Source organism: Sylvia atricapilla, chromosome 17 (assembly GCF_009819655.1).
Source record: "Sylvia atricapilla isolate bSylAtr1 chromosome 17, bSylAtr1.pri, whole genome shotgun sequence".
NCBI lineage: Eukaryota > Metazoa > Chordata > Aves > Passeriformes > Sylviidae > Sylvia > Sylvia atricapilla.
This window is the reverse complement of record NC_089156.1, coordinates 10,855,575-10,882,187: the sequence shown is the minus strand read 5'-3', so window position 1 is coordinate 10,882,187 and position 26,613 is coordinate 10,855,575. Positions and strand designations below refer to the sequence as shown.

The following is a 26,613-nucleotide window of genomic DNA, read 5'->3' as shown; positions in this document are numbered from 1 at the left end:
AATGATGGGAAAAAAGAGCTAAAAAGCCACTGCAAACCATGATTTAGCAAAGTAAGTAGTGCAGCAGCTACTGAAGAGCTCAGAAACCAAGCCCCAAATACTCAGTTTGTGTTAAAACGACTGGCATGTTCAATCTTAGGTTTTTTTGGGTTTAATGAGCTCTGCTAATTTTTAAAATGAGCTACTGAATGTTCCCTTCTGTCAACTCACGGTCCCATCTGCTACTTTTGGATCTAAAGATTACTTTTGCATTGTGAAGACATCTTACCTGAGTTCTTCAACGAGTCACACGTCCAGGCACACACACACACCCCACGGAAGCTCAAAATAAATCTAATTTTTTACAGTGTTCCAGCTCTGGCTACGGCAGGAGCAAGGACCTGTTCCAGCACGTGTCAACCCCGGGCATTGTGCCATCAGAAATCTTCCACAACACAGATCAGGCTCGTTATTCAAACAGGGAAAAAACCATTACCCTAGTGTCTTCTAACTCCCTCTGGAGTTTGTCAGCTTTGGTCTTTTCAAAGAGCAGGCTCTGTTCAAGCTCCTTAATGCGGGCATGCTCCAGTTTGGTCTGCGTCTGTTAGTGGAGAGGGAGAGGAAGAGAACACAACGGTGCCACCATCACATGCCAGCACAAGAGGAGGAGCCACATGCAGGCCGTGCTGCCAGAGCCTTCTAACAGGTGAGCAGAGAGGATGCAAGGGGGGGGAAATGGACAGGGAAATGCTGTGGATGAGGAGGATGGGCTGAAGGTGTGAATGGATGGGCATGTAAAAACGAAATCAAACGTGTAAAATAAATAAATGGATCAATGAATGAACAGCAAACGGAGGAATGTGAACCAAAAAAAAAGTCTCATGCAGCTGAGTAGAAGTTATTTATCAGTACGTGAAGTTTTCAGCACGAATTAGAATAGTTATGTCAAAAATATATATATGTGCATATATATCTCTCTTCCTGTACTAACAGGACGCTAAGTCCCTTTCCTTGTCATCCCACTACCTTTTTTCCCTTAATGTGTTTCGCTGATTTTATAGAAAAATTCCTAACAAGGGGACAAAAATTCTCCACTGAAGCTCATGTGACAAATCAAAACTTTAGCTTTCTTTTTTGGATAGTAGCTGTCTCTAAGTCTAAGCCAGAAAAATGCTTCTGGCCAAGACCTGGGAACATGAAGGCTCCTCTGTCACTATGGTTTGAATTATCTGAACAGAAATAGAAAGAGAATGGTTGTCTGTAGCTCCAAAACCCTCCTCTTTTTTTCCCCTCTTCTCCTTCAGGAAAGATTCCTCAACAAGATTCCTCACAATCAGATAAAAAGGTGTATCAGCCTGGTTGCTCTGCAGTAACTCATGTCTAAATATATGGAAGAATACGTAGAAGAAAGAAAAAAAGTAAGCTCTTTGGAATTCTAACAGGTTCCTAAAGAGAAGCAGGACACAGATGAAACCAAGTGAGCATGTGCCTTTTGCTTACAAACAGAATTTTTAGCAAGAACACTGAATATCTGATATTCTGGCTTGATATCCAGATACTCCCTGAGGCCTGCAAGAGAACCTGAAGTTTGAGAGATTCAGGGAAAGTTCAGCAGATAATTCAATACCTCTGAAGTAGGGAAAAGAAAAAAATGAAAGAGAAATATAAAGATGGGGATGACCTTCTTGTCTGCTTTGCCAGACACAATTCCTTCTGGCAGCAGGAAGTTCTTCCTTCCCAAAAGCATCCAGACATCCGAGGAGGTTAAATTTTTAAACAGCTGAAAACAGCTGGCTGTGTTACTATGGAGTTCCTTGGTCCACAAACACTTCAAAGTTGCTCCTTAGATTTGTCGATGTTTTATTCTGCAGCAGGTCTGTTTCTCTCTCAGTGGAAGATCTTCAGGGTGCAATGGGCAAAAACGCTCCACAAGCACACAGATTATTCTTTTTCCTGCCCACAGCTTTTGAAAATGGAATTAAGTATTCTGAGAGAAATAGTTTTTAGTAAGTGGCTACAATTGAGTTTTCTCTCTAACACAGGTCAGTGTTAGTTTTGATCCACAACCAAATTTAAGTAAGTCTGAAAAACAATCTGCTTTACAAGCTGGAAATTCAAACTTTACTTGCTCTAATTCACCAAGGAAATCTACTAAAACCCAAGAAATCCCAAACCTCATGGTTACAGAATTGCCTGTGTGCCTTTGGAATATGCAACCTTAAGTTTTTTATGCTAAAAAACTCCCAAACTCTTTAACCATTAATATATCATATCTATATATTATATTAATATATATATATAAATATCTATTTTATAGATAGTGCTTTACTGCTCCAAAGATCAGACAGACCATCACTGATTACTGGGTTTTTTTTAATCTCATCTCTTAGATACTATGAAGGAAAGTAAGTTAAAATCCTTCCAAAATGGAAATAAAAGATTAAAAAAGAGTACTCCAGAGATCTTTGTTTGACACCCTTTTCCCCATTTAGAGCATGAGAGATTATGCTTTAATCAAATCTGATTTCCAAGGGACAGGTTCCAGATTCCCTGAGGTAAAAATCACTCCAAAATTTCAAACTGCTCAAATTTCTCCCCTGATGATGTAGAAAGAAATTCTTACTGATTATGGTCCTCTTTGAGGAAACCCAGAACACAGTGAACTGAGAAGTGAGAGTACTCCAAAAAAGAAGAAAATAATTTGATTGTAAACTTTAACCCGGATGGAGAGAAAAGGAGGAAAGAAAAAAACCAGACAACAAAGCCAAAGGAATCATCTTCCCCTTCTCCAGAGCTTCACAGTGAGGGAAGTGATTTGGAAATGGGAATCTTGCTCTGCCTTGAACATCCAAGAATTCTACCCAAACTTTGGAGGCTGGACATCAGCCTTCTCCAGCACTTGTGTGTTCTGGCTATTCTTTTCCTCCAGAATAAACCTCCCTGTGACATTCTCCATCAAACTGGGAAATTGTGCTGAGGCCACAAATCCTGACAATCAGTTCCAGGGACTCCCTCCAGTCCCCTCGTGCTGGGATACAATCCCAGGACACCACTGGGGTTCAGGAAGTGTCAGCTGGAAATTCTCCTCTGGAGAGTAAAGATGTCCACTTTTAATGGAAAAATCAGAACAGGGAAGTCAGGAGCAAAGACGGGATCAAAGAAGGAGTGCACAAGAGGAAGGAAGGGCACATGCAGATTTCTTTCTAACAAAGCATCAGCCTGACGAGGAGACTGGAGGAGATCCCTGAGGGATCTCTGCAAAAGGAACCCCTAAGGATGCACAGCAGGATCCAGTTCTAGTCTTCAGAACTTATCTTGGCTGGGGATGCAGCAGAGGAGGCAGCCTAGGATAAATTTACCTTTAAAATTTCACTATTCTGAGTTGGGGAAGCAAGAGGGCTCCTCAAACATCTTGTAAGACCATTTATTTTATCAAGTAACACATTTTTCCCGTATAATTTGAAGAGGAGCTACATGAAGATACAGTAAAATCAAACTGCTTTGTACAGTAATTGTTCAGATGGTTTTAATCATCTCTCCCCATAGCATTTCATACAGGAAAAAGGAAACAAATGTGGGGAGATGAAGAACAGACAGAATTTTTCCCTCACAAAAACTGTCATCTACTGAACAGCAGCAGGATCTCATGGGAGAGCAGGCAGGATTTTGTGAAGAAAACAGCTACAATCCTACACTTAAATTAAGGCCACTTCAGGATGCTGCTCAGTCATGTTCTACAAGCTCCTGGACTCTTCAGTGAGTTGCAAAGTTTTGAGCCTAAAGAATTCCAATGCCAACGCTGGCCCTGCCTGCAGTTAATGGGCATTACCACGTTTAGTCATTACACACATTCTTTTCAAGAAATGTTGTAATTGCTCTGAAAGCAACATGCACACGAATACCAGAGTCAACGCCTCAATAACAGATTATGCAGTTAGTGAATCAGTATAAGCATTTTCTGCACACAATCTGTTAACACGGGATGTCTCTGCACACTGAAGTGCCCTCTTACATTTTCTGGGTCTTCCGAAATCTGCCTCTTTCGCTATCAGTAAAATTAAAACAAACAAACAAACAAAAATGTTTCACCTACAGACTCAGCACTGCCATTCCAACACAAACAACAGGAGACATTTCATCAGCTTGAATTCGGTTTAAACCCCCAAGTTAAGCTGCTGGACAAACCGGAGTCTTTAGGATGGTTTGCCATGACTACTGACTGATTTAACAGAAAATTAAAAAAATAAAATATTTCCATGAACTAAACAATAAAAGAAGCATTCTATGAAGAGTCTAGATAGGTATCTTAAAATGAATGGAAGACTAAAATAAAAGAAATGTTATATGAAATGAGTATTTCTCATAAGGCTAGCACTTCAATCACAAACGCCTTATAGCAACACAGTTAACTAAGCTTGACTTTATGCTGTGCAAGAAGTTCTAATATCTTTCTGATTAAACAGCAGAGTAGAGCAACTAAAATTATCTTGCTTATTAATAGGAATTTGGGGATAAAAATTGGCAGTGCTCAAGTACCTGAGAGCAATCCTCCCCTAAATGTTTCCTATTCTGATTGTGCAATAATACACTGTGCTGTAGCCCAACATAACAATTCTATAAACAATAGATAAAAGTTGCACACATGAATTGTTGTTTAGATTTTAGGTGCAAACTCTCAGGACAAAATACTCCATTAATCAACCTTTCCTAAGGGAAGCACAGGAATTACTCAAGAAATTAATCAAACAGGACAAGTCTTCAATATTCATTGCTAAGGCATAAATATTAACTTGCAATTTTATAACTTCAAGGTGATTTTTTTCTTAGTGGTTACTTTTAACAGCAGAAGTGAATTAATTTAATTTCTCTAAATAACTACAGCCATTCTATAGCACAGCCTTTGCTAAAGCGTGTAACTGAATCTGGGGCACAATCCTGCAGTTTTGGGACAACTGGCTTACTAAAGGACTGCAGAAATGGGTATCATTTTCATGTGGCTGGACCAGGATTGCATCTTTTAATGATTCCTGCCTTTCTGTGCCCTCCTGGATATCCTGTGTACAAAGCTGGAGATATTTTACCTCTAGGTCTCCTTTGGTAATGGATTCTTCTTCCACACGGAACTGAAGGTCTTCAACTTTCCTGTGGGGACAACTCATTAAAATTCAGGTAATTCAGGAAGAAAACGCTTTCAAGCTCACTTTTCAGTGGAAATCAGACTGACAGTGACAATATTCCCATTGTACCAGCAAACTGCCAGGAACATTAAGGAGAAATCTCTCACAAGAAGCATCAGAGGAAGGGAAAACTGCTGTCCTTAAAACACTACCAGTGCCAAAGCAAGGCATCACTTCTCCTGCAGCTCTGAAGAGGGTATTTTGTATTAAAACCCTTAAAATCCTTATTGATTGTCTCCTTTTTTCACCCTTCTGGATGATCTGAGGTGACCTAAATCAGCAGTTTGATCTCACATTCTATATATTCTACCACTCATGTAGGAAACAGTCAGAAATTCAGGACACATCCTTTCAAGATGCCACAATTGTACAAGATGCACAAGGGGACCACAAGAAGAACATTAATTACATCAATGAACACACTTTGGGGTTACCTTTTCTCTTCCTCAAGCTGATTGAGGAGCTCCACTTTCTCCCTGTCAGCTGCCTCCACCATAGCTCGGAGCTGGTCCATTTTTGCCTCCATCTCCAGCACGTGCTAATCAGGAAGAGGAATAAAACCAAAATTTACTAAGCTGGGAAATACAGGGGTTTTTTCCAAGTTATGTACCTGTACCTCAGTAACCACCATTTGGTGAAGTGATGGGTGAAATGACAGGAATGTTATCAAATATGGACAGGATCAAAGACTGCAGTGAAGCTGAACAAAAATGAGTTAAATTCAGTAGATCTGGTAAATCATCAAGCAAAGGATCCCACAAGGGAGATCTCATGGGCATGGATTATTGTACTTCTAGCACACCACCTCTTACTCCCAGCCCTGTTCAGTAAGAAAAAGCCTATTTTGGAGGTGAAGTCCATTGTTTTAACTCTGTTTCAGAAGAACAATAATTCTCTTACCCGGTCGTGCCCATCGCGAACCAGAGCCAATTCCTGCTCTATCTCCCCAACGTGACTCGTTGCTTTTGCAACTTCTGCCCTCTCCAGGTCCCTTTCTGCCAGGAGCTGCTCAATGTGCTGCTGCTTCTCCTTCAGGGCCTCCTGGAGGGCTGTGGTGCCCGAAATTTTTCTTGCATATCGGGAAGAGGTTTCTGTCAACTTCACAAAATAAATGCGTTAAAAATCGTTCTGCACCAAGAGAAAGAAAACAGGTGTGTAGTGGGTATCTCCAGACTCCAAAAACACAGGGTTAGTAAAGCAAATTCTTTCTGTGACCTACTGTACCTTCTCCTTTTCTACTTAAATGACTTCATTTTCCACAATTTAACAGTGGCCCTGTAAAGAGGAGCAGCCAGAGGAAGAGGCAGAAGGGATGAAGTATAAATAAAAGGCCTCAGTTGAAGGTGTAGACTCACACAAAGGCTGGCTCAGGGTGTTCCTAAGCATCTTTTTGCATTAAAAAAAAGAAAGGCAGCTTTCTAGAAAGCCAAAAACATTGTGTCTCTAGTTACCAGGTCATTATCTTGGGTCACCAGCAAAAGTACAACACTTCCAAATGCTCCATGAAAAGCTTTGGGAACTCTCACCAGCATCTGGCACTTCTACCATGGCAAAACCAACCAGGATGAAGAGCATTTACCTTGACCTAAAGCCAGCCTTACAGCTAAAACCTTTGGAAGAAAAACAACTGCATCTGAATAAAATCTGAATAAAACGTATGTCTGTATCACAAGGAATTAAATTACTTCTGGGGAAAAAAAAATCTGAAATATTAAGCTTCAAGAATGCAGATTAGAACTGATCAGGAGAATTGCAGCTAAAATGAAACCAGGTTTTCCTTGACTTTGCATCATCTCTGCCCCACTCAATGGAATCAGCACCAGGGAGAATTCAGTATGGCCCTACCAGCTACACCCTCACAAGTCCCTGAGCTAGGAGAGAAAGTGAATAACTGAAATTACAAAGTAAAGTGAGCAATAGTTGTGAAAAGAGCAAAAACTAAACAAAAAAAATTCCATTGCTATTCACAAATACTGACTTCAACAGCTGAGAAATTTGCTTAAATATTAAATGAGAATGACAGCTCACTTCATTAAAAAAAAACAAACCCAAATAACAAAAACTTGCAGTTCTATCCTTTAGCTCTGTCTAATCACCCAAAACCAGGAGCATGATCCTCCCAGAGATCAAAACTCTTCAGAGAAACATTAGCTTCCTTCACACTCGGAAATAAACACCAGTTGCATGAAAGAGCCCCTTAAATCACTGGATCACCTACTCTGACAGCTGCTTTTATTACACAGGAAAAAGAAAATAGAAACAGCCCAAAAACTGAGCAGTCAATGAAAGAGTCCAGAAATTCCCAGAAAAGTTTTAGTTTTCCTAGAAACTGAAGCATGAAAAGTCTGCGGGGTCAAAACTGATTACAGGAAATCTTATTTCCCCAGCAGCTTAACTTTTAAAGAAAAAGCCTCAGAATTATTTGGACAATCCTTTTAAATTGGATGGCCACCAAATGTTCACGCTGCCTGAGAAAAAGAGTTGGAAGAAAGCTGGAATTTTAATTCCAGAAATAATGGATTACAGCAGCTTTGTATTTTATGGCCTAAATCATGCAAAATCCCCGGGACACAACAAAATAAGCAAATACATTTTAGACATGCACAAGGCGTAACTTGGGGGATCACAGCACATGGAATAAAGCATTTGACTCCATGTGTTAGTGCTGGCATCCCAAACTAGAGGGCACTCTGCAGCTGCAAGTGCAACTTCCAGAATGGATTAAGTAATGAAGTCCCACTGTTTGTGCCAAATAAAAATCCTTTTTGTGGTCAGGTATTAACCCTGGTGCCCTGACCGACTGCTGACCTCTGTTAATCTGCTTCAGTCCTGTAGGACCAGGGGAAGTCACCTCTCTGGGCACCTGCTGGTCAGTGGGACAGTGGGACAGGGAACCTGCTCCACATCACTGGGACTCATTTCTTCCTAATTAGATCTAGCTATGGATTGTGGGTTAAAAATAAAAAAAAAAAAATAAAAAAAAAGGAAAAAGCAAGGGTGACTGTGGAAAAATCCAATTATTTCTATGGTTTCAACTGCCATAAAAGAGACTTCTTAAAATTCAGCCTTTCCAGATTTCCGTTTTACTGCTGCAACCCAAGATTAGGACATTTATGTAACAGAGCAACTTCAAAAGAATCCATAGTAAGTGTATTAGGTGGAATTAGTACTGTGTTAGATTTCACCTGAGCCACTGCACTTGGCAACACTCAGCCTTTATGAATTCACAGGATTAAAACCAAATCTAAAAGAAAAGAAAGAGGCTTCTTGTCAGCAGAGACTTGGAAATTGCTCCTGCTGCATTTCTCAGCTGACTCATCTCCTGAACAGCAAAAAGAAATTTTGAACATTTTAGCCAACGTGAAGCTTCCTGCTTCAATAAAACAAGTGTGATCTCTGGAAGCTTCAGCGCACACCAGATCCTCCGAAAATGAATTCAATAATGAGACTGCAGCCAGAGAAATTGGTTTGCATCCTAAGCCTCTTTCTTATTGCAATCACTCCGTTAGGCTGAATTAAATATTCAAACATTCAGCTGCTCTCCAGGGCTAGCTAAGATGTCCTTCCTTTCACGCATGCTTTGGATGAAGAAGAGCACCGTGCGAGGCGCGGCGCGCTCCGGCCTCCCGGCAGCCGAGCCGGGGCGGGCGCGGGGCTGGGAAGGGGAAAGCATGGCCAAGGAAAAAGCAGCTTACGAGTCCTGTGCGGCTGGGCTTGCTGCTTACGGAGGAGGCCACGGAGCTCAGCGAGCTCAGGGACGAGGCGCTGGGGCTGCGCTTCAGGGCGCTGGGCGTGGGCAGCACCTTGCGCACCGCGGGCTTGGCCTTGGCCGGCGTGGTGGAGGGGAAGCCGATCTTGGTCACCTTGTGCACCGGGGCGAACAGGCCGTACTTGGGCTGGCACTGGAAATACCTGCCAAGGGCAAAGCAAGCAGAGGACAGCACCAATTAACTCCTTTTTTTTTTTTTTTTTTTTTTTTTTTTTTTTTTTTTTATGTGCATAGGTTCACTTCACGGAGAATTGTAGATGAGGAGTATAGAAGTGTTAAAGGACAGCGGTTTCATCTGCATTGGATCGCAATTCTGTTTAACACCAGGTTTGGAAAAGGGACTTTGAGAGGGTGAAACAGCATGATCACATCAGACTTCAGAAATTCAGAGTGAATGCTACAGCTCTAGTGCCTAAAAAGTTCCATTCAGATTCAGTTTTATATCCACAGCTTTCCCCTTCATCACATTCCTCTGAGCTGCCAACAGATGTAATGGCTGAGAGTTAAAAATGGAAATCAGATTTTAATTAAATCAAGTAGTTTTATATTTTATTCCATACACCATTTATGCATATTTGATGATACAGAACATATCTCTTTGGTTAAATATATACAAAAGCCACTTATAATTTTAAGCAGTGATCACCTATGTTAAGGTGGTACAATCCTTGTTTTTTTAATGAGGTAAAAGACTGTTCCTTATGGCAAATGAGAAAGAAAGTTAAATTGTGATGTTAATTAATGCCTTCTGAGTGTGACTTAGGACTTACTGGAGGGAGCACTACACTTCTCCCAGTGTCTGCTAGGAACTGTTGGAACAGGAGCTTCCAGCTCCAGGGATGCTGGAAGATTTCCCTTAAGTACAACTATTGGCTATCCAGGGATTTTCTTAACTGAGCATTCCTTCCCAGCTGAGAAATCAAACAGGCATTCAAAAGAAGGAAACCGTGTTTCCCATTACCAGTCTGTGAATAAAACTCACACGGGAGGAGAGATCAGCTGGTCCCACGAATGTGAGAGAAGTGTTGGCATCAGAGAATTTAAACCATCACACAGCAACTGTCCCCACCACCAGCAGACAAGGGAGGTTTAGAGCCTCCCTCCCGATTGAAAATTTCATAAAAGATATAAAAATCCAAAAGAGAATACAGAGAAAAGACCCATAAAGTCAATCTGGGGTGGACTGACCTCGTGCCAGCAACAGCTCCATCGTTCTTCCCCAGGGGCTCATCCAGCTCTACTCCACACCATTCCCCTTTAGCAAAGTCAGTTTCTCCCAAAAAACGCACGACTCCAGCTTTTGTTCCTCCAACCTAAAGCAGTGAGACACACACCTGCATTTAATGCATTTCCAAAATACAACACCAAATTCAGTGAAGAAGCTTTTGGCATAACCATGTTGAGGAATGTGGTTCCAAAGTGCAGGAATGACATAAGCAGTTCTTATTTCAAATTACTTTTTTTTTTTTTTTGTCTATGAGTTTGTTTTAATGTTGAACAAATACTGACCTTCACAACCAAAAATATATTTAACAAGACACAGTATAACCAATGCTCTGAATGCAATAGATTTGTGCTAGAGTTTCACATAAATTTCTACCAGCAGATTAGGATTTCTAAGGTCTATTTACTTCTTATTCTAATTCTCTGAGGAAAAATAAAAGAAATGAAACAAGGAAAAAATCCTTTCATATTTTCTCCAAGGAATAATTCAGATAAACTACATAGTACAGCCCTCTTGTATTTAAAAGAACTGATATAAAGCATGATACAGAACACTTGGCAAAACTGTAGATATAACCAGCTATTTGAATCCTTGGGGAGAGAAAAATCATTTTATCTTTTCTTCACTTTCAAAAATAAAAAAATCCAACCCAAACACTCCTAAATGAAAGCCTAGAAAGCAGTGGCTTTCAAACTTAAATTAAATATTTACAGCCATTCCAATTACTTGCAATGTCTGTGAGCTACAGCTTTTCCTAAGGGGAAAAAAAATTCCTTCCATGCCCAGGGGATGGAAGAATTAAATTAAGCGAAGAAGGAAAAGGTGTTGTGTGGCTGACACTTGCCAGGAAGAGCCACAGGATTCCTGCAGTTCAGGAAGACAATATGTTGTGCCCTAAATTTGTGCAAATCTGTTCAGCCTGCATCTAGCATCGTGAGAACAGGGACATGGTGATGAAAACCTCTTCAAGGGATTCACAGAATTCTACATGGAAAATGCACCAATGGCTTGAAAGTGTCCACCTGTGTTTTCCAGCACATGCTGTAAAACCAGGAATAATGTGAGGCCTTGGCAGAGAGCTTGAATAAAACCTATTAAATACTGTGATTTTCCTTTTGATAAACTAAAAAGTAAATTAGTATTTCATATAATTTTTACAGCAGACATTCTATTTCTCGGGGGAACTTCCCAGGATTACTAAAGAATAACAAACTCCTCATGCTGTAAATTAAGGTGCATGATCACAGCACATGAGAGAATTCACATTAGTCCAGTTAGGAAGAATTCACTCACAAGGTCACCTGTGAGGAATCCAGGACTTTACACGTCTGCAAAGTCCCAAGTCAGTGCCCAGGAGCTGCCACACACATTTGTGCTCCAGCTTCTGGCTCCAGTGGCAAGAACAGGCTTCAGCTGATGAGGAAAAATAATCCTAATCCACACAGGGACAATAATGAAGTTTTTTGCTATTATTCAAGTGAGAAAGGTGGCAGAGGCACCTCTTGTCCACACTTAAGGTGGCAGCCCCTTAGAAGCAATTCTGGAACAACTGCAGGTCACCTTCAGATCCTGCTTTAAGTGCCACTGTAGCAAATTATTACTCTCCATGGAATAAAAACACACAAAGTTTACAGTTATCATGACTCAGCCTAATATAGTAACTCTAGAACCTTTGGTATTTAGTGTTCTTGGCAGAGAACACACAAACAAGCACCAGGACTGGCTTAGAAAAAAAGAATTGTAACTACCCAGAGTAACAGAGAACCCAGATCTCTGGCACAGTGGTGAGGAGGGAATATGTAACACCAGTAAAGAATTCCCTGGGAAGAACTACCCCTTAAATTGAGAGAGATGTTATTCACCCTCAGACAACAGCTACTTTTTCTAGAGGTTAAATTTCTTAAGTACAAACATAAAAATAAATTTTAACTGTACTGTCAGTCCATGCTGAGTTCCAAATTCTCCTCCTTATTCCTTTTCTAGCAAGTTTGGGTAGGGGTTTTGTATCTTTGTCTTGGGGGTTTTTTGTGGCTTTTTCTTTACAGATAAATTTGGAACTTATCTTTAGGTGAAGAGACAGAATCTGTCTCCCCCCTCAATTTGGTCCTGTTTTCTACTTGAGAAAACAGAATTAAACCAAAAGAGGCTCTACAAACCCATTTAATAAATTAGACAGGAAAAGTAGAACAATGGCCTAGATAAGGAGCATTCCTTCACAGACAATAGTCAGGTTTGGGGTTGCACAGAGAGACTCCTCAAGCTCCTTTTCCAGAAGCCTTGAGCCAGGCAATGGAATTTTTTTCCTGTTTTGTGGCGTGTGTTTGTGTCCGTGGTGATTTTTTTAAACAAACCCAAATTAATTACCTAAACACAGCCACCCACCACCTTTGCATAGGAAGGTGAGTGGGGTAAGTGAGGTAAGAGGTGTCTGAAGCACCGTGGTGGAACAGGATAACTCCATGCAAGGATTCCCAGGGACAGGAAAAACTGCTCCAATCTGTTCCCTCCAACTCACACAGCAAATGAGCCTCTAGAGAAGTAATGCTGGCTCCAGGATAACACAGATTGAACTTGGGTGCAGAATATTCTTCTTTTCTGTTTCATACCCTGGCCCTGCTCATCCTCCACGTTTATGTAAAAAACGTGAAGAGTTTATTTTGAAGAGAACACATCCAGATCACAAACTGGGAGACACAACCTGGAGGAACCTGGCAGTGCCCAGAGCCCCCTGGACCTGCTCCAGCCCCCGCAGTGCCCATGACCCAGAGCCTGGTGGGAGCCAGCAAATGCAGGAATTCAGATCCCAGACCAGATGGGGCTGCTCAACACGAGATTCCCGGGAGAAGCGGCAAAGTGGCTCCTCTTGTAACCATGGTACCTGGGTTATTTTAAACAGGACTCAAGGGAGAATGCCAAAGAATTTCTGCTTTTTTCCAAACCCAGTCCAGCTTCTTTGAATAACCAGCTACTACATTTCCCTCTCTGAACTCACTGTGTGTCCTCACAAGAGCAGGAATCAGAGCACCCTGTGGCTGTAATGGGCTCAGAGAATCTCTGAAGATTATAATGGGCACCTTTGCTCAGTTTTAAGCAAAAGTTTTCTAAATTTCAGCTTTAAAGACAGGTCAGGCCTCCTTTATAAAGCTTGAGGCTACTGAAGGCTTCCAATCGTTCACAGACATCTCCCTCAGAAAGTGTATTTATCTCCAGCTGTAATTAGTACCTGCAAGTGACAACACCTGCATTGAGAAGAAAACAATAATAATTTATTCCCTTGGTAGTACAATGTGAGGTGCTACTGTACAAGACTGTGTGGTAAAGGCTTTTCATGATGAAAGTTGCTGTACATATACGACTTAATAGTGCCATAAATGGGAAAAAAACACAATTAAACACAATTGTTCCAACTGACATGTAAAAAGAATTGTACTTACAGAGTATAGCATCTGATATAGAAAAAATGTTTCTTTAAAATTGTGAGAATTACAGCAAAAAAAGGTAAAAAACCCAACCTCAAACCACAAAACTAGCTGCATTTGCCAGAAGATCTACTTCCCTGTAATGCATGAAGGACTAAAATAAAAAACATCCGTTTCTAAAAGAAACGGGGGGAAAAATATTTGAAGTTTTCTGAAAGTTCTATTCGAAAGTTCTATGAAAAAATAGAGCACAACTACCACAAAGAGAGTTTTCTATGACCTTCTTTCATGCTAAGGCAGGTCACTAAATAATGGATAGAGAAAAGAACTGCCAGACCTTTTCTCAGTCAGTTCCCACACTCAATAGTCAGGCTGTAAAATACAAAGCTGTAATACTCCAGAGAATCTAGGTTAGACTACAGGTCATGGGGAGGTGAGGAATTTCACTTGGAACTCACTAGAGTTATGTCAAACACATGCAAAAAGCGATTAAATTCCATTTATCCAATTACACCTGAGCTTACATTAATTTGCTGTCAGGTAAAGTGAAATAGCAAAATGGGTTTGGGGAGCTGAAGTGGTTAAAAACCTCCTGGTGAAAGGACAGGGGGATGAACACATGGGACCTTGTGAGAACCTTTGTGGAGCCACATTTCCAAAGATAAGGAGAAGCAGGAAACAAATAAACCAGTGTAAGCCAGGGGGGAGAAAAGAGAGATGGTCTAAAAAATGAGAGTGTGATTTGAGCAGTGCTGGTGGAAAAGAGGACAGGCAGGGTCTGAACACTGTCAGTGTAACCATATCACTTATTCAGACCTGCCCAGAGGAGGTAAAAGGTGAGTAACAACTGCTCTGTCTCCCCTTCTGCCTGAGCATGAACTTGTGGTGACTCCTGAAAGCAACACTTGGATATTTCTGCATTTTCAGGACAATTCAGCACCACAATGCGCAGCACTTGGAAAAGCAAAAGCCATCCAGCCACACGGAGCCTTTGAAACACCTGGGATCCACTCACCAGGGTCTAATCACAATCATCTTCCTCTTGTTTCTCCAAATTTAGCAGAACTGTTTCCAGCTGGTAACAGAAATTGTGTTTAATTGATTTGTTCACCCCTTCAGGGCCAGAGGGGACAAAGGCATCATCTCCTCTGGTTCTCATGGAACAGGTCTTTACATTTCACCCAGTTCCATCTGTAATTAACCCTGTAACTGTACTGAGCTAATTTCTGTGGGGATGTTTTTGCAGCCGAGCTGATATCCATCAGGAAACACGCTGCCACTGACAGGCTGTTTTCATAGTTAATCACTCCATTGTTCAAACATATTTAAATTTCAAATAAACCCCATTTGACTGTGGCCTTTGGCCACTGGCTCTCATTATGACTTGTTTTGGAAGATGACAGAGCTCTGCAGCATCCACCATGCAGGTACACTCAGGTTTTAAGCAAGGCACCTCAATTTTTCCCTTTGAACATTAGCAGCTTAAGTTCTTAAAACCTTTTACTGCAAAATACTTTTCTCTTGCTTGAGTCATCTTTCAGCTGTGTTCTGAATTCCTGCTGAATTCCAACAGGTTTTTCAAATAACTGAGGATGTAAATATACCAAATTCTTAAAGCTATCAATGAAGTCAAGTGCTAATTTTGAAGCCTAGACTACTGGTATTCAGGATTTTAAAATAACAATAATAATCCCACAGCGTAACTCCATAATGACATTTTCTCCATTAAATCTATAGTTTTAGAGAAGGAGGGAAAGTGTTTGACAAATCTGCCATGTTTTAGTTTGTCAGCATTTGCTTGCTCTGTCAGTTATTGCCTTTTTTTGCTGAGATTAGACAGATATTAGGTATTTGCTTTAGACTATCTTATTTCCTTTTAAATATACCTACACAACATCCAACACTGGATCAAAGCACGAGTGGAACAGTGTTAGGACATCTTTAAACTGGCCTCCATAATTCAGATTTTTCAACCCAACAATTCTGTGAGTAGCAGGATTACCAATGGCAGTTTTTCTGTGGCATGGGATATTATGTGACTTCACTATCTAAAAATGCAAGAGTGACTTCTGCTGTTTCCACTGATGCAAACGGGATTCAGACAAGCCTTGGTCATGTGGATTCTGTGATGTGCAAAGTTCTGTGAAGGCAAATTGCAGCTTTTCCAGCACTGGTGGGCAGAGTCTCCACCTTCTATTGGGCTGTTTCCATGGAACTTGGAGGAATTTGCTTTGAAATCTCTCCACTTTACCCAATTTGGTTGCAGTCGACTTGGAAGTTCAAAAGCAAGGCCAAAGGGGGCAAAAAACCTCATGTGTAATAAGATACTCACACACTGTGCTACCACATAATCCTTCACTTCCAGAGAAAACAGTTTAGTAACTAAACTGATGTGCTATTTGAGGTTCAATTCATTCATCCAACTCAAAGGAAACAAAGAAAATAACAAAAAAGCCCTAACAGCAATTTCATACTACAAAAGCCACATGTGAATTCATCACCACCACAAAAAAAAAAAGGCAAAAACTAAAAGAAGTAAATAAACTGTTCTTTCTCCCATCCTGTGTTGAAATGACTGAGGACAACATGTTCCTGGATAGTCCCCCTTGGGAAGGCAGGGAGAGGGGAAGGGAATCCACAGGCACAAAAGGAATTAACTACCAAAGCACGTGGGGAGTCCCTGCCATTCCAGCCCAGGCACTCACACGCAATTTGAAGTTAAACAAGGAGTTGCCAAAACAGAATGACTCAGACCCGACTCTTGTCTTGCTCTAAGTCAAGTGCCTTGCTCTAAGATAAATTTAACACCTTGGCTGTGAGCAGATAGGTAATGCCACGTGCTGAAAAATGCTTCAAAGTAACATTAAAAGAAAGCAGAGGTTTGCACAGGGAAAATCACCCTGATGATGAATTGCAAGCAAAGCCTTTGCATACCCCTTGTCCCTCAGATATTTTCTCGTAGGCGTGTTTCATGTGTAGCAGCCACTTAGCAAACTAATCTACATCACACATTGCAGGATCCAAAGCACCGTGCCTAAGTAGACATACATAAATATAAGAATTACTTTCATCCTTGACTTAACGTGACAAAGCCATCAAAATACCTCACAGTCACCTCAGCTCAAGGATAAAGCAGAAGTGTGACTGAGCAGTTGAAACTGTCACATTTGATGGAGGAGGCTCTAGAGAAGAGCCCCAGGAGAGCACAAACCGCTCACACGTTCCCAACTTCCACATTTTTCTTCCTTTCCTGTCTTTGTATGTTTTGTGCCAGATATTTTTTGCACTGTTTTAACTGCAACACCACCAATGACTATTTGTTTTCCTAACAGTTAAATATTATATTAGACTTTTAAACAGACTAAGCTCAGAAGTGCATTTTCTATTCAGTAAGTTGAAAAATCCAGAAAAAAAAAAAAAAAAACAAACTTAAAAAAACACCAAAAGGACAATGCTAAAGGGAGAAACTCCTCTCTGCATGTGAAGTTTCTTTTTCCCTTGGCTGCTCTTCAGAGCCCTGGAATGTAATCAGTTGACAGCCCTATGTCATGTTTACTTGCAGATAGGTTACATGGGTGGAAACAAATCTGACAATAATCTCCTATCAGCCCCTGCTCCAGCACCAAAGACATTGGGAAGAAACAACAAAGCACGGAATAACTTAACAGCCAGCTCTGTAAAACAGGGAATAAAGAGAAATGAGATGTCACTCATGCACGGGAAGAACTTTGCAAAAAGGCCACATCAGCACTGTAAATTGAGTTTGCATCTTTTTGTGAACATATGGACGGAGGCCGAGTTGCAGCTTTACAGCTCAGCTCCAGAAGCAGCAGATTTGGCAGCCTGTGATGAAGCTGTAACTGGTTAAATGAATGAAAGCACTTTAATCCCTTGAGAAGGCTAAGGGCCCTTAGGTTGATAAGATTTTTATTTATTTATTTAAAATACAGCAGCTGGTCCCTTCAGGGAAAAGCCGATGACGCTGTCAAAGCTGCTTCAACTTTTGGTAGGGGCAACAGTTGTCACAGAAAGCAGATTTCTCTCTTTTATTAACAACTCGGCTTTGTTTTAGTTGGCTAGTTCAGGGGGGTTTGTTTGTTTGTTTTTAAAATCAACTTTGCATTGGGCTCTTAAGAAATCCTAAGTGTGCAACACCAGGGCAAACAGGTTCTCTGGCCACAATTCAAACAGGAAACCCAAACTGGCTGAGCCTGAAAGTAATTTGTTTTCTGAATTGGTTTTCTGTTGTTCTTTCCCCATCTGCTTTAGCACCGAGCAAGCCATTTCCACTGGCACTTCTTGCACAGGAATTCTTATTCAGAGCATGTTCAAATGCTGAAGCTGGAGGCTGATTTTCAGCAGAAAAATCAACTGCAGTTCTTGCACTGTGTCATTAACCCCAGAAAGGCTGCATGAGGGCAGTGCAGTGCAGATTTCCACATCAATTTTCCTGTGTTACAGAATCCCCAAATACAAGATCAGGCTGTCCAGAGTTAATGTTCTAACTGTTAAATCACATCCACATTCCAGAACATACATCATATGTTAAGAATGGAAATTATGCCTAATACAGAGCTGTTTGAATTACTCTTTGCATTAATAACTCTACTTTGGTTTAGCCCTATTTTTATCCAGTAAAAGATAGATCTGTGCACCAAATGAAAAGCTGAATAGTGAATTACACATAATAAACCCCAATTCTTTGAAATATCTAACTTATCTACCCATATTTTCAACATTTCCACATGTATCACGAGGTATTGTTGGTATTTTGTTAGTGAAAGGAAAATTGAGCACAAGCTTGCTGAATATAGCTCAGATACACTGGGATTTGAGAGAGACAGATTTATCCTCAGTGATTCCCAAGACAGCAGAAGCACAGGGTGCTCTTTCAATTAATCATCTTTGAGGAGTAAACTACAGAAATCTAAGGGTCTTTTTCCACTAGAACATCCATTTAGGGCTATAATACTCAGTTTGATTTGGTTTTGATTTGCTTTGACTCTTCTGGAATCTCAAGAGAGAGAACTTCTAAAGTGATAGGACAATGGGAATTTCTCCACAATTATTATAGCTCCCTTACGGGCATTGATGTCTACCATGAGTTATTTTTCTGATGTTTACAACTCAATTTAATGGTCTGGAAATGTCTCCTTCAAATTGAGGGGAAAAACCAGGAAAGGTTGTAGCTGATTGTTGTAAGGATTTTTCTGCAGGCACCCACAGCTGACATATCCAATACCTCGAAGCACTGTCTGTTTTGATGTCAATGTCTTTTTAATACCCAAAGTCTTTTGGGAAAACAGGTTTTTTTGCCCCCTGAAAGAGCGAGGCTGCTTGTTTTGCCTCTTTTTATCTCTGTATCTATAGCACTGTTCAGCACAACCTCAAACGAGATGCTCTGAGTAAGCCTGGTTTTGAGAATACACAGGTGATCACTTCACAGCTCTGCTTGGTTTTTGCAGTGGAATTTATTTTCTCTGTTTTTTTGTTTTATTTTTTTCTTTTCCCCCACTGAAATTTTTCTTTCTTTCTTTTACTTCTCTGGAATATCTTTTCTTTAAGTCTGAATAAGAGTCTCACACAATCTGTATTTAACCACTATTCTTCCTAATGCTATCTGAATTAAGGAAAGATCATGTAGGGTACCTGTCTTCATAATCAAATAAACCAGGGATATATTCACTGGAAGCTTCCTTTATATTTTGAAGATATAAGTCCTCTGTAGAAGTTTGGGAAGACTCTTATATGGAACCCACTTAGCATTGGTTAATTCTAACTTAAAAGTGTACAAAAGACTGGTGAAACCACCAGAGATCAAAGGAATAAGAAAAAAAAAAGCCTAAGGCATCTTTTCTCTCCACACAAAACAATACAGGCCATGCACTGGAGCTTTAATCACCTCCTCAAGACTTCTTTGCTCCCAACAGCCTTTAATCAAACCAGGTCACCCCAGCACCACTGAGGCAGCAATTTGTTGGGGCAATGCTGAAGCAAATGTGAGGGGTGACAGCTTCTTCTCCTGGAGAGGAGCAGTATCAGCATCTCTGCAGGAACAGGAGAATGTTCCAACAAAGCTGAGCTGCTGGGGAAGCCCGAAATTGAACCCAACATTTCAGGTTCAAACTTGTGCCCAATTTGCATCTGTGTACCACAAAAAGCTGAGATGTGAGTTAGAAAACACTGGTGGAATGGCCTCTTGATCCTTGCTAATCCAGACTGGGCAGACAAAAAGAGCTGTCAGATTTTGCCTTTTTTGTTGAAGTGATCCAAAATCAGCCAGTTACCAACAATAAAAAGGAACTTAAAAGTAATTTAACTGATCCACTCAAGGTAACTCCCATTAAGGACATTTTAGAATCCAAGTTAGAGGAAAGGAAAAAATGAACAGATTGAAATACTCCAGTGTAACACTCCACACCCTGAGATCACACACTAAGATCAGTCAAGCTGAGGCCATCTGATGTCCATTCTGGAATGCAGTCTTGGCTGACGAGCTGTGCCTTACCCATCTATGAATCTGCCCTTTAGGACATCATTTTCCAATTAGCTGCTTTAAATAGGACTCCCAAATGAGCTTTTGTCTATCATGAATTCATTGTTCTGAGCTGCAGTTCTACACTGCTGGAGGCTCCCTGCTCTCTAACTCTAATTCCCAGCAGTTGTTTTCCCCTCGTGTCCATCATCACCAAAAAACCTTCACAGAATACTCACAGCAGTTGCTCCAGGCTGCAAGAACTGATGGATGTTGCAGCACTGAGCCCCTCCAGCCCTGCAATGGTGTAGTCAGGTGGCTGTGACACCACACTGTCACTTAGAGGGGAAATTCTGTGCAGAGGTGGGACTGGCAGTTTCCACTCAGCCTTTCACCCTCTTGTGTAAGGTATTACTGAAAAGGGATTGCTGTGAGCATAAATAAAACCCAAGAGGTGTGGAGCAGGCCAGGTGGATTTGTCCCTCTGATGGAACAAGCGACAGACAGTTCTTTCCCAACAACTAGTGTTGGTTGGAGGCTCTGAGGACAGCTCCCAGAATCACTCAGTGACACCTCAACTCTACAGTTCAGTGCTCAACAGGAGTTCAGTGTCAGGGAGAAATATACTAACAGACTAATCACTTATTCAGCCAAGCTTGGGATTATTTGAACTAACCTGGCACCTTGAGATATTTCCATCTGAATTATTATTAGACATGAGAGCAGAGTCCGAGATTTATTACAAATAATTAGCATGGGATCCCAAAGGGTTAAAAAAGAGCAAACAAGAATCCTGCCCCTTTAACATTCACATTCCTGAGTGTCTTATAGTGGTGTAGAAATTATAATTATGCATCACTAACATACTGTGCTAGGAATTACCCCAAAACCTCAAACTACAATTTGATGATTCATGAGGAAGACTTAAGGCAAACAGAGGTAGTAGAGAGGATGAAATATTACGTTTAACTTGTCCTACTTAACAATTTGAGACCTTATTATTATCAAACTGTGGCACTTAGGATATGCTGCTTCTGCAATTTGCACTAATTAGGCACAGGGAAGGCAGTGTGATGCCTTCACAGCAGCAGAGAATTCTCCCACCCAAAAGGCACATCCCAGAAGGGCTCACAAAGGTCCTTGAGGAAAAGGCAAACAAGTGGTTAAAGCCCTGATGTTGTCTGGAGGACAACAGGGCTCAGTCTCTGACAGAAATAGCCAGGGATAAACCACAAATCTTTGTTTCCATTGGCACTCCAAGAAAACACATCTCAGCCCAAATCCAACCCCTGCCCTCACTTCACCTTTGTCTCCTTCCTCAGCTCGGCCCTGTGTTTTAAGCTCTTCTTAAACAGTAAGAAGAGGCAATTTCTTCCTTCAAAAATACAAGAACAACGACGAACTTAATTAAAATATCAATCCACCTTCACTGCAGAATTAGTATCTGGTGGGGCAATGCAGGACAAACAAAATCCAGAACATTTTTTTTTATATATAATGTTCTCACAGTAACCCCAGAAATGTTTCTGTGCTGGGATACTCACACCTGCCTAATGGAAATTCTAAAATAGTAACATAAATAAGAAAAGATTCTATCAAAATAAAGAGTTATACAAATCTTCAGCTTCATGATTCACTTGAGTAAATCAAACCTAAAAATCAGGTCTCTGTTACAGTGATCACAGATCTGGTTGGCATATAAGGATCATTCCAGTTATATACAAAGGCTACATAAATAGTCTTTAAATTAAGAATATAATACACAACCTATCACCAGTTTTCTGATAATTATTTTTTTTAAAGTTAAGTATTTTTTAACATTATTGCTCATAACAGAGCAATTCCTTTTTAAAAAGGTGGGATGATACATTGGCAGAAGCATTTAAGGGTCTGAATTTAGGAAGGGCAGCCAAGTAACGTGGCACATCCTCAAGAGCACACATAATTCCAGGCTGATCAGTGGCATTATGTGACTGCTTCTGCTCCTGCTCCTATCACCACTCAGGGACAATCAATTATTGAACTATTTGCTTTCTAAAGACACAGCCCTGGACAGGGCAGAAGACCTGCATGGAAATCTCACAGGCTTGGTTTTTATTTAGCATGACTGGAGCTCTTGAAGATAAAGAGAGATAAGCTACAAATATGTTGTTAAACACAATGTTGTGTTCTAAACAGTAGCAAAACATAATAGATTAAAACCTGCCAAAATAACCATTTTATCTTGGTACTGCCAAGATATTCCCAGAGCATGCAAAGAGCTTGTTTACTGAAGACACTAGACAAAGAAAACTGGAGCATAAATTTACATTATCTTGACCAAAGAAATGGCAGAAAAGTTTTGACTATTAGCACAAGTTTCAATCAATCAATCAAAAGCACCCAAGGAAATCTTACCAGCACTCGATCTCCAATTTTGAGCTCCCTTTCTCCTTTCTTTAGTGATCCAGCTTCTGAGAGATTTGATATAGATTCACTGGCAGTTTTGGAAAGATTGCTAATCTGAGAAGGAGTCGCATGTTCCTTAGCAGCAAGGGGGGTTTTCTGTGGAATTCCTGAAGGGGGGAGTGCAGCAGGGGACGAGGACACCACACTAGCAGCTGATGTGGATGTTGGGGACGTGGCTCTCGAAGCGTGAGCTGTCTGGGTACCGTTGGCTTCATCCTCTGTCACCACCTTCCTGGTGAGTTTGGAGGGCCTTGTGAATATCCCCCTCAGGGGTTCACACTGGAAATAGCGAACTCCGGCCACGGAGCCATCGTTCTTCCCGATGGGCTCATCCAGGACGATCCCCGCCCACTGCCCCGGGGCAAACTGCGTTTCCCCCAGGAACTGGATGAAGCCGGGTTTGTTTCCATTGACCCAAACGCGCTCCCCGACTCTGAAATCATCCACAAACTCCTCGTGTGCATCTGCAGGGGCTGTGCTTGAGGTCTTCTCGCTGGGAGCTGCTTTTTCTGCTGGAGCTGGAATCGAAGCACAAGGAGAAACAATGGCACTCAAATACACCAATGTTCCAAAGAGCATCTACTCAGTTTCAGTGTAACAATGTGTCTAATTAGGAGATCACAACTCCTGATACTCCTGTGCAAACGCTGTAGTCTCTGGAAAAAATAATTCAAAATCTAAGGATGGAGACACGGAATGCATTTAATGAAGGTTTTGGTAAAAACCTTGTAAAAATCACAGGTCTCACTTCAAAAACTCCCAAAGCATTTTTATCACGACACAGTTTCTTTGAGGAAAATTGCTTGATCTCCAACTAGTAGCCTTCAGATTTTTTCTAAGTTGTACATATAATTTTTTAAAATCAGAAATACAAGCCAAAATACATTGGTGTAAAGAGTAAAAATGGTGTATACTACAGCATTTAAGGTACGTCTTGTCAGAAGATGAATCAGGAAATAATTGAGATATTTAACTATCCCTTACCAGCAGTAACAGGTGTGGGTGTTTTCAGCAGTGAACCCCCGTGCTTGATGGTCTTTGAAGGAGCCTTAAGTCCACTTGGTTTTAACATACTCATCTTTTTGCAATACCAGTGGTTATCCTCCTTGTCCGTAGCAACTATCTTTTTCCAAACATGGAGAAAATATATTGTTCAAGCTTTTTCAACTCTGGAATAAACCTGTATATTAAAAGATCAGACATGAACAAAGATCAGAGTTCACTCCTGCGGAAGGGATTTCTATATATACATAAGCTGTGTATAAAATGCCTTATAAAAAATGTTTTCCTCAAGCAACCAGCAGCATTTCCAACTCCCCATCTTTTGAAGGCCACTTCCTATTAAAACCTAAATCATCAAAAGAACTCCCTTTGCTGAATGCTGCTGTATTTATCTTGAGATTTAAACGAAAAGGCTATTTTAAGAAAGAAAAACAAAGCCCTTAACAGCATAGCTAACATTACACATAGATTTGACTGCTGCACACACACAACTGTTTTCAGTCACATTTTTCCAGTGTTGCAACACCCCAGCAAAACCAACTAGAGAAAGAGCAGCAAGAGAAATCAAGACAGCCAGGAATTTCAGGATAAAAGGAGTAAAGTTTCTAAGAGATTGGAACTGAAAAGCTTGAATTGTTTCAGAGTTACATGATGACAAGTGAAAAGCAAAGAGCCACCTCAGCCCTGTGTGACCTCAGATCACAAGATACGCTGGCTCGCAGTCCCCACCAGTGCCCCAGCTAACAGGAGGGACTCTTCCCAACGTTGCTAGGATAGAACTTGGAAGCCAGCTCGAAGCTTTTCAGGGAACTGTGTTTTGTTACAGGAGGCATCTTCTTTCTGATTACAAAAGCTTCAGAAAGGCTTTTTTCATCTCTAATGAAAAATCCGTATTTTTTTACCTCGAGTGCGAATTCAAAGCTGAACTTCAAGGCGACTGCTCTCCCCGCTCTTCAAAGGAATAAACTATTCTGTGTGAACACAGCTTGGCTTTGTGCTGACTTTTAGATGAGGCACTGCCAGAACAGCTACACCACTTAAACAGCAGCAGCACACACCTCAACAAAAACCTGAAGGGAAAAGGAAACGGGCAGGCAGCGAGTTTGCCCAACTGTTTGCTCAGAACACGTCAGACAAGAACTACAAAGCAGGTCCCGGTCCTGCCCTTTACTCAGCACTCTTGGCACCTGTCAGGACAGAAAGTTGGGCAGCTGCAGCCTCCCAGAGCCCAGGGGTGCAAACTGGGAGCTCAGCACCCAGGTAAAGGTAAAACAAACCTGCCAGGAGAGACAGCTCTGCTGCAGCAAGGAGATCTAAGGAGAATAAACCAATCCTGCCTTTATGTACCAGCAGAAGATTTATCCCTCCTGTGTTATGAATTATTAATCAGCGTTCCTAAAAATCAATTCACTGCTTTGTGAACCTAAGCAGCAAAGTGAAACATGCCTTGTGCTATTTCAAGACCTGCCATGCCCAATTCAAGGCATTTTCTAAGTCTGCAACTTAAAAAGCATGAATTGCCACATTGGATGTAATTGTGTTTGCCTACAATTTAAGTTCTGCTCCATGAAAATGATGAAGTGCTGGGAAGATTTCTGAACCCTTTTTTTCTAGTGTTGCCAGAAGATTGTCAGCCACCTGCCTGCAGAGTTATGACTCTGCATCCCATTTCCTTATTTTTCCTTTTAGAAATCTTCTAAAACTGCACTTTGATCTTACACACCAAGGGCCTGGAAAGCCTTCTTTTCTCTCCTACAAATGTGCCCCCTTCCTCGGGCTACAGGCCCTATTTCCTCCTCTCCAATTCCAGAATTTCTATGCTCAGCCTCCCTTACTTTCCTCAACCCATCCAAATCCATGAAACAGAAAACCTGTTCAAGATAAAGAAGGATTTGGTACAAATACAGAAACACGAGAAGCCTCATGGTCAGTCCTTTTTCAGTTCACAGTCAGTGCCAAAGACCAAATTGATGGAAATTTGGGCCAAGAGTCCTCCTTAAGGAAGATTTCTCTCAAAGCCTGGAAGCTGGAACTGCTCCCCAGCACTCTGCCATTCTTTTCCATACATCACTTCGTTTTTGGCCCCCCAAAGACCATTCCAGCACCACCACAACTGCATTGTGCAAGGACAGGTAGAGCAAGAGCAAGCACACACTACCTTACCACCCAAATTAGACTTTGCCAGTTTCAGTTAATTATTTATTAATAGGTGGTTAACAAGCCTCTGCTCAACAGAAAGTTAGAATGTTCTACCACTGCATTTCTTGGCTCAGGGTACTCATTCATAGTTTAATCTTGCTCTCCACAGTCATGGGTTATGTATTTGCTGTGTCATTTGCTTTTCTCAACACACAGGCCTTCAACTAGGCCAGAAGTAACACAATCCCTCATGTCCTGGTTTCAGAGTTACTGAAATTGTAGCTTAATTGAGACAAAAAAATAAAAGCTAAGATTATAGGCAACAGTTTTTGATAAGTGACTGCCTCACTGCAATAGTTAAAATGCAACTTTTGGTCTTAGGGACAGGGCCTTTGGAGCAGCATTGCCTAATGGAGCTCACAAAACACATAAATTTGCATCGAGTGATATTAAGCATTACACACTCCAACATATCCTAACAGGCTCCAGATGTCAATGATCTCATTTCAGTGCTCATAAAAGACAGCAGCTCACTGCTTGTCTCAATTTGTACTCTCCTCCCTTGAATCTGTCTCAGCTCTCCTGAAAAAGGATCCCTATAACCAATAGGCAAAAATATTACTGTGTCCCAAAATATCCTATCAGGAACCTAAGGAAAGGTCCAGAAAGCCTCTGATAATATATTCCACTGAAGTGTTCTACCAGTAACAAAACTGAGCATAAAAAGAGATTTTAAGCACAGGCTTTGCACTTGTGCCATTATTGGAGATATATGACTACACACAGTATGAATTTTAGCTGATTAATGATGTCCTTATTTACCTTTTAAAGACCTCTAAATGTTGCATGGATCAAGCAACAAGATGGGAGCCATTAGTTTAAGTAAATAAATCCCACTAATGTGGTATGTGGTAACAGAGATGAATTCTGGTGGCAAGCTGATCTTAAAAATAAAGCAATAAATGTAGCTACATAATTAC

At 41.0% G+C, this 26,613-nt stretch overlaps 1 protein-coding gene across 4 annotated transcripts in view; it reads right to left on the bottom strand.

Moving 5' to 3' along the window:
• The window catches only part of CLIP1 (CAP-Gly domain containing linker protein 1), a 61,213-nt gene that overhangs the window by 26,405 nt on the left and 8,195 nt on the right, over positions 1-26,613 (bottom strand). For 3 of the 4 annotated variants that reach the window (XM_066331664.1, XM_066331660.1, XM_066331662.1), the window contains exons 2-10: positions 23,477-23,672; positions 22,442-23,010; positions 10,114-10,238; positions 8,852-9,068; positions 6,057-6,254; positions 5,591-5,694; positions 5,061-5,121; positions 3,992-4,024; positions 476-580 (exon numbers count right to left, since the gene is read on the bottom strand). In XM_066331664.1, the coding sequence (XP_066187761.1) occupies positions 476-580; positions 3,992-4,024; positions 5,061-5,121; positions 5,591-5,694; positions 6,057-6,254; positions 8,852-9,068; positions 10,114-10,238; positions 22,442-23,010; positions 23,477-23,570 (1,506 nt within the window). In that variant the 5' untranslated portion in view covers positions 23,571-23,672. The remainder of the gene's footprint in view (positions 1-475; positions 581-3,991; positions 4,025-5,060; positions 5,122-5,590; positions 5,695-6,056; positions 6,255-8,851; positions 9,069-10,113; positions 10,239-22,441; positions 23,011-23,476; positions 23,673-26,613) is intronic. The other variant, XM_066331663.1, reaches the window with a different exon arrangement.